This window comes from Gobius niger (genome assembly GCF_951799975.1).
Source record: "Gobius niger genome assembly, chromosome: 12".
NCBI classification, from domain to species: domain Eukaryota; kingdom Metazoa; phylum Chordata; class Actinopteri; order Gobiiformes; family Gobiidae; genus Gobius; species Gobius niger.
In genome coordinates this window covers 18,745,920-18,758,248 of record NC_136863.1, presented here as the reverse complement: position 1 = coordinate 18,758,248, position 12,329 = coordinate 18,745,920, and the positions used below count along the sequence as shown (strand labels likewise).

Genomic DNA, 12,329 nt, shown 5'->3' with positions numbered 1-12,329 from the left:
ATTATGAAATAATGTTTATCACTGTGATAAGATCTCATATTTTCCTATGCATAAGTTTGTATTTATACACTTTGGGGCTGCTCTACAGTTGCATGTGAAATTTCACACATCCTTTGTTCTTTTGGTAATAATTACCCTATTTTGACGAGGGTATAGTGTGTTTATTTTTATATACAGGTCACGAGAGACACCGTGGGCTCCAAACTTCAAAACAGTACAGTTCAGTCCTTTTGGTCCTCCTCCAATCAGACAGCATCTCAGCCCCTGTTTCCTCTGGTCCAGTGGTTTTCTGTTCAATGTTTCTACACTACAGCAAAGTGTTGCCCTTGTTGCTACCCCTCCCCACTGACAATAATGTATCAGATCTTTAAATATTATCATGTAAGAGTATACTTTATGCAAATATATATGAGTATGATGAGTGTATTGTATGTATCAGCAGTGAAATATTTTTAAAATAAAATTATTTGTTTCTGTCTTGGAAGACTCCTCATTCATTCATGACTCGATAGCGTAGCCTCAGCCAATCAGAGCTGGCCTGGTATTTTTATAATGTTGCCATCCAGATGTAGGCAGCTCGGAGGAGGATGAAAAGAGACGAATGCAGGTCACTGTATACAGCGGGATGGGACTAGCTTCCAAGTAACAGGCATTGTGTTGTGTGGATCAGATGGAAAACTAATTTGCATTTTCCAAAACAGTACACACTGCACCTTGAACTCCTGCATTTATCAGGCTAGTTATGTAAAGGATTAGGAATATTTTATATTCCACATCATGCCTGGCTCTCTGACAAAATGCTGTCACAAGACCCACCTTTAACCTCAGTTCTATTTAGCAACTAAGGATGCTTAGTAAGTCCACTGCATTGTTTAGTCGCCTACAGTACGAAACCTGTTTTATTTGTACCTGTCCCCTCCCTGGGGACCTAAATGGGGAGTGTGAGTTTTTTCAGACCAATCCTACTTTTGTACAAAGTTTTGTCAAGACGTAAAACTAAATCTTATGCCTTAATTTTATTATCAGTTTGTGTCCTCTGTATACACAAGTAAAGAGTTCATAGAGTTTTTTATGAATAATATTTATTGAAAAAGCAGAACATCTCATGTGACATCATGTGCTCACTTAAGTGCATCTTGTCAGAAAATACAAAAGCTGGAGTGTAATAAATTTTTCTTAATCTCAACACATTTCCTGAAAGTCTTCAGTCTACTGTCCACACAGATTATACAGCATTTTTATTTTAAATTCATATCCACAACTCTAAATACAGTATTTAATCTGCCTGTGCTGAGCATTATAAGATCCCGGCAGAGGGGCAGCAAAGGCAAAGTGGTGTCACTCAGAAAAATCACTGCATTCATTCTTAACAGCAACAAAAGATCATGTGCTCTTAGGCAAATATATTATTTAGTTTACATTTATGCAATAATTAAATGACAATAATACATTTACATACTGTCATGATCAAACGGACAGCATCATTTCTTTATAAAATAATAAATAACGTGTTACGGACACAATTCTGAATAAACACCTTTGTTTTGAAAAAGAAAATACAAAAAATAATTGCATTATGGACATGGCTTTGTAGTTTTCTAGCAAACTCTATTTGTTCCTTTCAGTCTCCCCTACTGAGGTAGAAAACCTTGTTCTGGGAAATTATTATCAGATTAAACTAGTCCAGCAACAACAAATGGTACAATATACATCCATTGTTGAGTATAGGATTGACTTCATACAATCAGCTCCACTGTACTTTGAGCATAATGAAAGTGAATTGTAGCACCACAAGATAAAGCAACATAATTTACACCTGACCATGTAAAGTTAAACTGGGTGATGATCACAAAACAAACTTCATTTAAGCATTTTGTGTCCATAAGACTGTGAGAGCACAGCGTAGGAGCAGACATACAGTGGGGAAAAAAGTATTTGGCCAAAATCCAATAGAATGTCTATGTGAAACTGACCAAATACTTTTTTTTCCCCACTGTATGCTGTTCCATAAACAGTGAATAAAGTGTGTGCTGTGTTGATGAAAATAAGCCTTATTGTGTGTTATATGGATATTTTTTATTGCTTTTGCCGCTGCACTGCATGTACAGCACATTGGGCATCACACAACATATCAATTGGAGTGCACTTTGTCATACCAGTCCATACTGTGAGTGGCAAAATGTCTGTAAGAGTGGATGCTGCGTCGAGGCTCATGCAGAAGGGGAGGGGGGGTCCGGGCCGGGCTCATAGTGGTATGTGGCCTGAGAGTGGCAGCTGTGCTGGTTGCTGTGGATGGGCGCTGCCTGATGTGGAGCGTCCTGTTGGGGGACAGGAGGGTTCTGAGGAGCCAGTGGTCCTGGGGGGTTATGAGCGACCTGTAGTCCCAGGGGGTCCAGGGCTGCTGTGGATGGCTGTTGTTCGTATCCTTGGGGCAAAGTGTCCAGCTCGTCAACCTGAGGCCCAGGCTGCATCACCACCAGCTGGTCTTGTGGGATGTCCGCTGCTGCAGCTGCCAGGTTTGTGGTGGACTTGGACTTGACACACTGAAAGTCCACATGTCGACTTTTGCCTTCCTCCTTCTCCCAGGACATCCGGATGAACGGTCGCTGCACGTAGTTATAGATGACTTCAGGACGTCCTCCGGGGCGGCGCTTCACCTTCTCTTTGTAGGTTGGGTAACCTATGAGGCAGACAACATGTGGTTACAGATGATATGAACTAGTTTTTTCACTGTAATAGTTTACTGTTCCTGCAACTTTTTTAGTACTAGCCCCTTTTTGACACGCTTTCACACAAGAGACATGGAGGACTGGCAACGCCATTTGAGCAACCTTTTACTACTCCAGGGCAGGCTCCTTCCACAAGAACCCTTTGGTGATGTAATGTTGATCATAAATTAGGTACGTACGGCCATGCTTACAGCCAAGTGCGGCGCCAGTCTGTATATTTTAAATTTTTCTGAAGCTGCCTTTCAAATGCAAAGACAATTGAACTAAAGCCATGGTCCAAAGCAGTCATCACTTTCTTCTATGTCAACAAGGAGTTCCAGTAAAACGTAGAAGAAACCCCAATAACATATTTGTAGCTTCAGAAAGCCATCAGTAGACCTAGTTAACACCATCATTCACTGCACTGCCAAGTCACAACCTCTGAGTGGGCCTCTTTTGAGCAGCACAACTGCATACAGCATGGGTTGTTCCATATAGGACCATAAGAGGGTGTGTACCTTCGATGCCCAGTCGGATTTTCTTGAGTCCTCTGTCTTTCAGCACTGCTTTGGCCACATCTCGGTTTTCAATGTATTTGAAGAATCGGTACAGCTTGGTGCTGTATATGACTGGAACACAAAGAAGCACTCAGTGTTAAAAGACAACGTTCAAACATTAGAGGCTGGTGTATGTTGTAGTAGTCTTACTTTGGGAATACTCCTCTCCCATCTGTGGGGGATACTCCTCGTCCCAGTCTACCACATCATCGTCCGTCAAAACCACCACATGGCACTCCCTCTCTCCGCTCTGTGCACTGGCCACCATCAGAGGCAGCACCATCTCCTCCAGGTAACACTCGAACTGTCGCCGCGCTCCGTCGTTGGACAGCTCGTGCATCAGGGCACCTGCAGAGAGGGGGTTAGAAAGTTGGAATCTTGCAGTGCAGCAGTGCTTTTGTCGATTGCCTGAGGGGGTCGCTTCGAGAAAGAAGGGCTCCGCTGAGGCGTGGTGTGCTACAAACACTGACTACGAGCGTGTGCTGCTTCCTCTTCGCTCTCCCCTTCTTTACATTAACATTGTGTGCAGCCTTGTGCATCTTAGCACTCACAAGACAAACTACAAACTATTTCTCCCACTCTGAGTTTCTGTCCATCTACTGAATATATCGGTTCAGCTCTAGCGCCAGTACTAAAGAGCGCGGGGCAAACTCCACGCTGCAGAAACGTGATCAAAATACTAAATCCGATAAATAGAAAGTCCAGCACTGATTTAGCCATAATTCTACATTGATTTGAACTGCTTTTATCTCATTTGTGAAAGTTACTAACTTTCAAAAGAGAAAGGAGGTTGTGTACACCATCCTGTAAGTTACTATGCTATTACGACTTGCTTGGCCCGCTACATTATGGGATTTTTCTCAAACATCAAACACTGGGAATGTAGATTGTGACAGGCAAACTCAAGAGTCAGCAACAGTGAGGTTCACTAAAGTATTTTATTTCTTTTTTATGAATGTTATCATAAATTGAATTTGAGAAAGACCCTGTTTTATCCATGGCCCAACAAACAGTAGTAATAAGTTAGTGAGTTAGTCATATTCATGGTGCTTTCTTATTCTTGCACCGTGAGGTTAAATTGTTGGGAGAATGCTTCAGCACAGCAGACTAGGCCTGAATTTGCTCAAAATATAGGTCATATTAGCAGATAATGGCCTTTTAAACACCCCATTTACAGACATTTTAGCAGACAACAGAACTGAATATGCTAACAAAGTAAGATCCTGCTCCTCGCCCATATTTTCATCCTTGTGTAAAGTAAAAACAGGCTTAAAACCTGATCTAGTGCTATGTTTATATAACTACACAGCAGGCACTAAATATCACTGCTAATCATGACCTACTTACAGACGGGCTGCACAAGACTCCCACACTAAAGCATATTTAGGGTAAACAACATTGTATATATGTTCCGTAGTAGTTGCAGCATGCACAGTAGTAGTAGCAGTAGTAGTAGTAGTAGTTGCAGCAGACACAGTAGTAGTAGTAGTAGCAGTAGTAGCAGTAGTAGTAGCAGTAATAGCAGTAATAGCAGTAGTAGCAGTAGTAGCAGTAGTAGTAGCAATGGGGCAGACGCAGTAGTTGTAACAGCAAATATCTGAGGTTATGGAATCAAACTGTTTGCATGTTGTGTCCTAATCAAAATACAATGGCACATACGAACACCAGAGGAGCTACCCAGCGCTGAGCCTTAGCCAGAGCAATACAAAACACAGCAATAAGAAGCGTAATGAAAGAATCCCGCCGCGAGTACTCACTTAGGTCTCTGCACTTGATGGTGTTGTAGTCGAAGGAGATACAGAGGTAGTCACATGCCTCCCGCAGCTCAGGAATGGAAACGCCGTCGGGGCAGCGGATTATCCCCGACTTGTAGTAATCCTACCATTTTGAGAAAGGAGCACATACGCACAGGTAGGGGCAGAGAGGTGGAGCGTTCACACAAGAGCGGGGGAGAGAGAGAAGAAGAGGAAGCGAGACGCCATTACTGATGCTGCTGCTGGGAGCGACACAGAGGATGAGAGCAGAGCAGGAGGGAGGGAGGCGTGTGTGAGGGATGCTCTGTTTACAGGGGGGGGTTGGGCTCTGATGTCACTTCCTGCTCCGTGCTCCACTTTCCACAGGCTAACTGCTGCTGCTGCTGCCTAAATCTCTGCCAGCCATTGTGCGGCTTAAAGAGGCAAGTGGGCAAGTGTGAAGGGTAGAATCAAGAATAAATGTGGTTCAGGAAAAATGTGTGGGCGGAAGAAATGTTGAATCGAATGAGGCATTGGGGCTTTAAAGATGTTCATATTGGAATAAATGTGTACGTTTAGCATATCCTGTAGGCTTGAAAAATACTTTGCAAAGCTACTTCAAACATTTGGTGCAGAGCTCGCAGCACAAGATTACAGGGTTATGACTCAGCAAACAAATCTATTTTTAGGTATTCAAGGAAGCACACCTTATTTCAGCGTCTCCAAAATAAAATTCTGTTCAACAGCCAGTGTCACGATATCATTTTGAGGAAGTATGCCATCAAACCTCAAGTGTAAACCGCTAAAGAAAGATCATACTTTTTACAATATATCCAACACTACGTTATCAAGCCCCTAATTTAACTTCTTGCAATGGAGAAGTGAATGCAAAATGCGGCAGTACGTTCGGAGTTAGTTACCAGAATGGCTCTGAACACAGTGGAGCTGATCCCATCTGCCACTTCGTATTCACCCTTGTCGTTCGGTCGAGTGAAGTTGTTGTCCCGCCCAGAGCCAAACATCCTGGAAGCACACCAGCATATGTGTAAGGATGGGGGAAAGTGTGTGTTTCAGTATAATATGCATATGCTCCATTACTTGAAACAAAAACAAAAAAACATTTCAGGTATATTTTCTCTTGAGGATAAAGGCTTATAACACGGTTAATGCCTCAAACACCAACAACAACAACATATTATTATTATTATAGGCCCTTATATAACCAAATAAATAAAAAGTTGAATAGACACTTACCTGCCCAGCATTGTATTGGGCTGAGCTGTAAAAATGGCTGGGTCCACCACAAATCTAGTGTTGTCTACGATGAGTGTGACCCTCTCTCCCAGCCGCAGGGGTCCTCGGTGGCCCTCTTTAATGCCCAGGTCATACACGTAGATCATGTCGTTGGGGCCCTGTCCCATCAGTTTGGGGTGGATGTCTGAGGAGCGAGGTATATGTCCCATGTGGGCATAGGTCAGAGGAACCTTGGGGGGTCGAGGGCTGGACGATCGGGAGGACGAGCCGCCGTCTCCGCGCTCACGATCTGCATTACATAAGAGGCATCATGGTAAAATCACGCAAATATAACCCGTGAAGTTTTAACCCTTTGACCAAACAGAAAAGACAGAGCATCTATGTTGAGTGTCGGACAATTTATCACTTGTTGTTTGAATAATATAAATAGTCAGTGCTCCAAATATTTGAATCACAGCTGTCCCATTTTAGGTAAATTTAAGACAATTAAGATTTATTCACACATCAAAACAGAGAGCACCGTTTTTCTTATTTATTCAAGTCCTCAGGGAAAAAAACAGCTATAACTGGCAGAGCTATGCACTTATTATAACTCTTACATAATTCAAGTGGCGGTATAACTCAGCAACACATATTTTGTGCTGCAAATTTCACGCAGCTCTTCATCCAAACCAGGAAGAGGAGGAGGAATATGTCTAACTTGAGTCTCGGGGCTCACCGTGCTGTCGAGTGGGGGAGGTAATGTTGCGAATGCAGGGTGTCAGCTGGTTCTCTCCTCTTTCGTGAGAAGAGTCTCGTGAGAGGTCACTGGAGCGACGCCTCTGCTCTCTGTAGTGCTCTCCTCCTCGGGCTCCACCTGTGGCCCCGCCCCCCATGGCCCCGCCCCCGGGACCAAACGCACTCATGACCTGCTGCTCCCGCTCGACGTCCAATACGGGCCCGCCCAACGGCTCGCTGTGGACACAGAAAGAAACGACGTAAATACATTAAATAACCGTTACTGCTAAAGTTACTGCAGGCAAAATCTTTCGTAGTACCAGGACTACAGAGGATCTTCATAACCGTTTGCCTTCAGTATTTCCCATAGCTTCCCTGTAACTGTTAATCAGAGTCCAATTGGTTGTGCTGAACAGTATTCCAAGCCTAAAAATAGGTAACTATGTCACTTAAAACAAACTATTTGCAGAACATTTACATTCTCATAGTAAATTTTGCTTGCCACGCCGGCTCGGTTTAAGTTTCTGCGCTGGCGAAGATGCACTCTCTCGGACCACCACGGGACACAGCTGAGCAATGATGCGTGGCTTTAGGAAACAATGAGAAGCTTACTGAGTGCACATATCTCATCTCCTCTAAGCAAACTCCCACTCAAAGGAGGAGTTTTTGCATGCTCAAGTGCAACCAGAGAGCCATGCAAAAACTCAGCTGTCAACTCAAGTTAGCCCTCCGAGCTGCATCCAACTGTGGCACCACAGCTCAATCCATTACAGGCATGTGACTTGGGATGCGTGTGAAGTGGCCTCAAATTAATGACAGGCAGCCACATCAAAAGTTTGAGCACTCCTTTTTTTTTTTTTTTACTACCGGTAAAACTTAAGTTAGCTGGTTCATTCTAGGACACAAAGAACTCGTGGTTAATGCTTCTTATGAAACCTTTTTGGTGTGTAGGTAGGTCTGGAAACAATGAGACAGTCATCAAAAGTTCTTCAGGCTATAGATAGATCATTGCTGGGCTTAAATCAGACGAACTGTTAAGGGATTACAGCATATTCTTTGTTTTGTTTTGGTAAATGTCAATATTCATAGACCTATATTTTTTTACTGGCAAACTTTTCATGAAACAAAAGGATTACAATCGTTTTAGGAGAAAGTCAAAGACAATTATATTACTGGTACCTCACAGGACATTGATTGCATTAATAAAGCTGTTGCTGATGTATGTATCCAGAGTCTGGCTCAGTTAGAAAATGCACCACTGATCAATAGTGTTGTCGAGCTTATGTGGCAGAAACACATCTCCGTAATGATCCAGGCTGCACTCTCCAGAGAGGAGCTGCTCTGAAAAATGATGATGGCCGTCTAATCACAGGGATGCACTAAAGGAGTGTGTAAATAACTACACTTTTACGATCTAAGACACAGATTTACAGAGATTTAACTTGATGTTCAGCCAAAAACCAAATTGTGTCTTTCTTTTGTTGTCTTAGCAGTATGAATCTCAATCAGATGGGAGACCTGTGATTTGTGGCTTCTTGTGATTATGGACTTTTGTGCAGCCCTAGAAAAGACAGAATACAGAACTTTAGCAAAGCCTGCCGTCTATGTTGAAACATTCAAGATGTCCAAAATGTATAATAAAAGCATGTGTTTTTAATTATTTTTGGGTGTCTGGTGTTGCTGTGAGGCACATTGAGTTGTCAAGTACATGAAATGTGCCATAAACATAAACTTGCCTTGCCTTTAAACCAAAAATCTAAAATCTCTTCATATCAAAATGTCACAATTCACTCTTCCTGCCCTCCTTGTGCCTGGAATTAGAATTTGTATAATCTCATAAATAAATAATAGAGATTCTGCATCATGGTCTCCGGGCAGAAGACTAGTAACACCAGACATGCTGTTTGTGCCCAAGACAACTAATAGATGTAGGGGAACATGCAGTAGATGAGAAAAGGAGTGAAGCTAGATACAGTAATCCTTCTATGAGATTTGTTCATTTGGGGTTTCACTTTCAGCAGTACATTGTACAAGTTTATCTAAATCCTGTCAGCACGAACCCATCACTGCCATCCACGCTTCCTGCAGACACCTCTACATTACCTTCACCATTACATATCATTGGTTGTGGTTCATTGAGTTTACTTCATTAATAACTACATCTATTTTCCTCCATCTGTTTTTTCTCGTGTCACCCCGTGACTAAACCTTTTCATCAGATCGCACTAGCTCCATCTGAAAGGAGCTGCAGACTGTGCCAGTGTCCTTGAAAAGGGTCACAACAGCAGGTATGGGAAGGGGCATATATAAAAACACCAAATACTCAGACCTGCTTCATTTCAAACATTCATTACAAACATGTCAACTGTTATCTATTAAGTGTGAACAATAAGGTTTAAAGAAAGGTTTTAGATATTTTCATTATGCCTCTCCTCCACTAAGAAACACAATGCTTGAAAAACACATTTAGATATAAAAATGCACAACTCTTGCAGCTGTTGGTCCAGCATCCAGCGATTAGACCAGCGGAGGCAGAGGGAACAAAGAGACTGAGAAGGCAATATTTCACTTACACTAGGCACCGTCTCATCTTTCGTAAGGCAAATCTATGAGCCTCATTTCACTCATGTCAGGCTAACGTTACACTTTTCCTGGACACTACCTGGTCCTCACCGCTCAGCAAGATTACAGGCGGAATAAAAGTGAACACTAACAAAATGAAAAATAAGAATGTAGCAGTCTATAAAAAGCATGAGGCATGCGCTTTGAGGGGTGAGGGTCCCATTTATTATTTAGGGTCTGCTGACACCGACATAGTGATGGCCCAACACTGAAACTGCTCCAAATGACTGCATCTTTGCTTTGAAGACAAAAATGACAAAAAATGATGCACATGCATGGCACTACTCAGTACAAAGAATTTAAAAGAAGATGAAAAGAGGAAACTTTGGACTTGGAATGCATATTTAAAACCAGTTATTTTATTTTCCCATGTAAGTTAAAATCCAAGCTTTGGCAATATTTCAGTTAAATTAAGAAAAATTAAATGTATCTACATTATTAAAACCCAGAGAACCCCCGGTTCCGCAGACACACACAGCAACATCATCCTAATCAATGACTTAACATTTCTTTTTCATTTAGAAATATGGCATAACGGCCTAAATGACAATCGTATATTTAGCGAGGGATGCGCAGACAAGGTCCCGGAGCCCCGTACCCACCGGTCTGTATCCGAGGGCCAAGTGAAGACAAAGCAGCAGGGCACAACAGCGGAACAAAAGCCTCGTGCTCCTCCGAACAAAACGGGCTTGCCGGCAGTTTCAGCATCCTTGCTCATCACTTTGCAACTTAATCCGCATCGTTTCTAAACTCGGGATGGACTTAGGCTGGCTGGTAAAGACGACCGCCTCGCCCAAAGCCAGCGATCTGTGTCTGGAGCGTGAGGAGGAGAGCCGCGCTGGCCAGTCATTCAGAGTCCGCGGAGACTCATGAAATTGTGAATGGCCGCGTGCAAGACTGAATCAGAGCGGTGCTGCCTTCACGTGCTCGAGGGATGCTCGAACATTAATGCCGCCTTAATAACAGTGTCAAACCTCGAACGCGTAGGGATAAACCAGCTAGTGGTCTTTTCTAAAATAACATGAGGATAAGAGTCACCTTACTATTACTACATTATTTATTATATATTATCATTACAAGCACCGGTTATTCACTGTATGCGGTGTGTTCGGGTAGATGGCTATTATGACGCACGGCTAAATAATAAACTGTACGGGGGAATTAAAGTATATGAAGAGGTGAGAAGAAATCAAAATTCTAATCTTTTACAAAACAAAGGGTTAAAATTACTTAACTGAATACGTTTTTTTTTTTTTTTTTTTTTTTTTTTAGCATTAACCTGAATCATCTTCTTTCAATAGAACAACGTCTTCAATTGGCCAAGACCAACCAACTGTACATTGACATTGATATACATAATGAAAGCTATTTATGTAGGTATAGTACTATGAATAATGTGAATGACCAGCAGGTGTCACTAGAACTACATGGTTCTTCTGACTCACTTTTGTAACAGGTCACATTTTGCGGGTATGTAAGATTAAGTGAGAACGGTTATGTACCGTATAATAAAGGATTTTTTACAACCCAATAATTTTGATTTTATATTCTCCAACGCTACTGTACCTCAGCTACATAGTCTTAAAACTCTTCAGCAGCTTGTCACGTAATACACAGTGACTGGGATTATCCAGAACAACATCTGTCACAGCTACAACTTCTATTCGTCCAACACGAAGTTAGGGAAAATAACACACTTAAATGCTTATTGTTACAGATTTACAGACGCCCAATAATGCATTTCTGATCAAAAACAACTATAATGGCCTTATAGCCCATTATAATTGGACTATAGTGCATTACATTCAACAATATTGTGTAATGTACTACAGAACAGGGTAAAATAATACACAGTTTTAAATAGTTTTAAACTATGCCAACTCCCCATTTTGTGGTTATTGGATATGAACGCAGCATAACTACGCATAACAGTAATGCATGCAAGTCTGGTTGAAAATGTTGTGCATAATCGTTGAATATTTTCAGTACTGAACTGAAAGTAGCTTTTGATTTGATTATGCAACGCAGTAAAACACCACCTAACATTAAAAAAGTGATATTGTTTGTTATATTACGGCTGAGATATTTATAGTTTTGTTGAAACGTTAACCTAAAACGCCAAGGCTAGCCAACTGGTGGAAGCTTGGCTAACAGCAGCTAGCTATTAGCTAAGATCTATAATGTTAATCTTCATTCTTCTTACCTCTCTCCGATACATTCCCTGTTATTCATCCAGATTGTTGTACGTGTGCCAGAGAGTCTGTCAAAAACTGCTCAATCTTGATTGTACTTTACAACTGATTATCTGACCCATACAGACCATAGAAATAAAAGATGCAGACCACTTGTGAAAAAAACAAGTTCACGCCAAATATCGCGAGAACTACTCACGGCTAATTCACGGACCCACGGACACGCAAAAGACCTTGATAGATTTGTCATTGTTTATTATCAGTGTTTGTCTATGACAAGCAATCAGATACAATTGGTTTGTTGTTAAAAATTAGGCCAACTTTTGAGAAGTCCTATAAAACAATAAACACAATATTATGCTACATATAGAACTATCCCTAAAATGACTAGTTTCTATTATAAGATAGCCTACTAAACAACCTGTGTCATTTTATATTAGGCTTTTTGGTCCACTTTGCCTGGCACCCTAACATTTCTTAAGAATTATTTACTATGACACTGTAAAATTAAAGTGCATATACAATATTCTGTCCACCTAGAAAAAA

The 12,329-nt window shown here is 41.6% G+C and overlaps 1 protein-coding gene across 3 annotated transcripts; it reads right to left on the bottom strand.

The window, feature by feature from the left end:
• Nucleotides 1-2,176: 2,176 nt before the first annotated feature.
• Nucleotides 2,177-11,927, bottom strand: LOC306971240 (BTB/POZ domain-containing protein 10-like). 3 transcript variants are annotated; one of them, XM_079567442.1, is made up of 8 exons: nt 11,795-11,927; nt 6,971-7,206; nt 6,253-6,541; nt 5,919-6,021; nt 5,023-5,143; nt 3,416-3,613; nt 3,227-3,337; nt 2,177-2,680 (listed from the first exon to the last, which is right to left on the bottom strand). In XM_079567442.1, exons 1-8 carry the CDS (start codon nt 11,821-11,823, stop codon nt 2,211-2,213), a joined length of 1,557 nt encoding a protein of 518 aa, XP_079423568.1. In that variant the 5' UTR covers nt 11,824-11,927; the 3' UTR covers nt 2,177-2,210. The 3 variants fall into 3 exon arrangements, with proteins under 3 accessions (XP_079423568.1, XP_079423567.1, XP_079423569.1); XM_079567441.1 differs by lacking the exon at nt 11,795-11,927 and adding an exon at nt 10,194-10,485; XM_079567443.1 differs by lacking the exon at nt 11,795-11,927 and adding an exon at nt 7,290-7,481.
• Between the last annotated feature and the right edge of the window lie 402 nt (nt 11,928-12,329).

Coding starts and splice junctions, on each gene's coding strand:
- LOC306971240 (XM_079567441.1), bottom strand. CDS start 10,309: ATGAGCAAGGATGCTGAAACTGCCGGCAAGCCCGTTTTGTTCGGAGGA. Junction 6,542..6,970: donor CTCCCCCACTCGACAGCACG/GTGAGCCCCGAG, acceptor TATGTAATGCAG/ATCGTGAGCGCGGAGACGGC. Junction 6,022..6,252: donor CCCAATACAATGCTGGGCAG/GTAAGTGTCTAT, acceptor GTGTGCTTCCAG/GATGTTTGGCTCTGGGCGGG.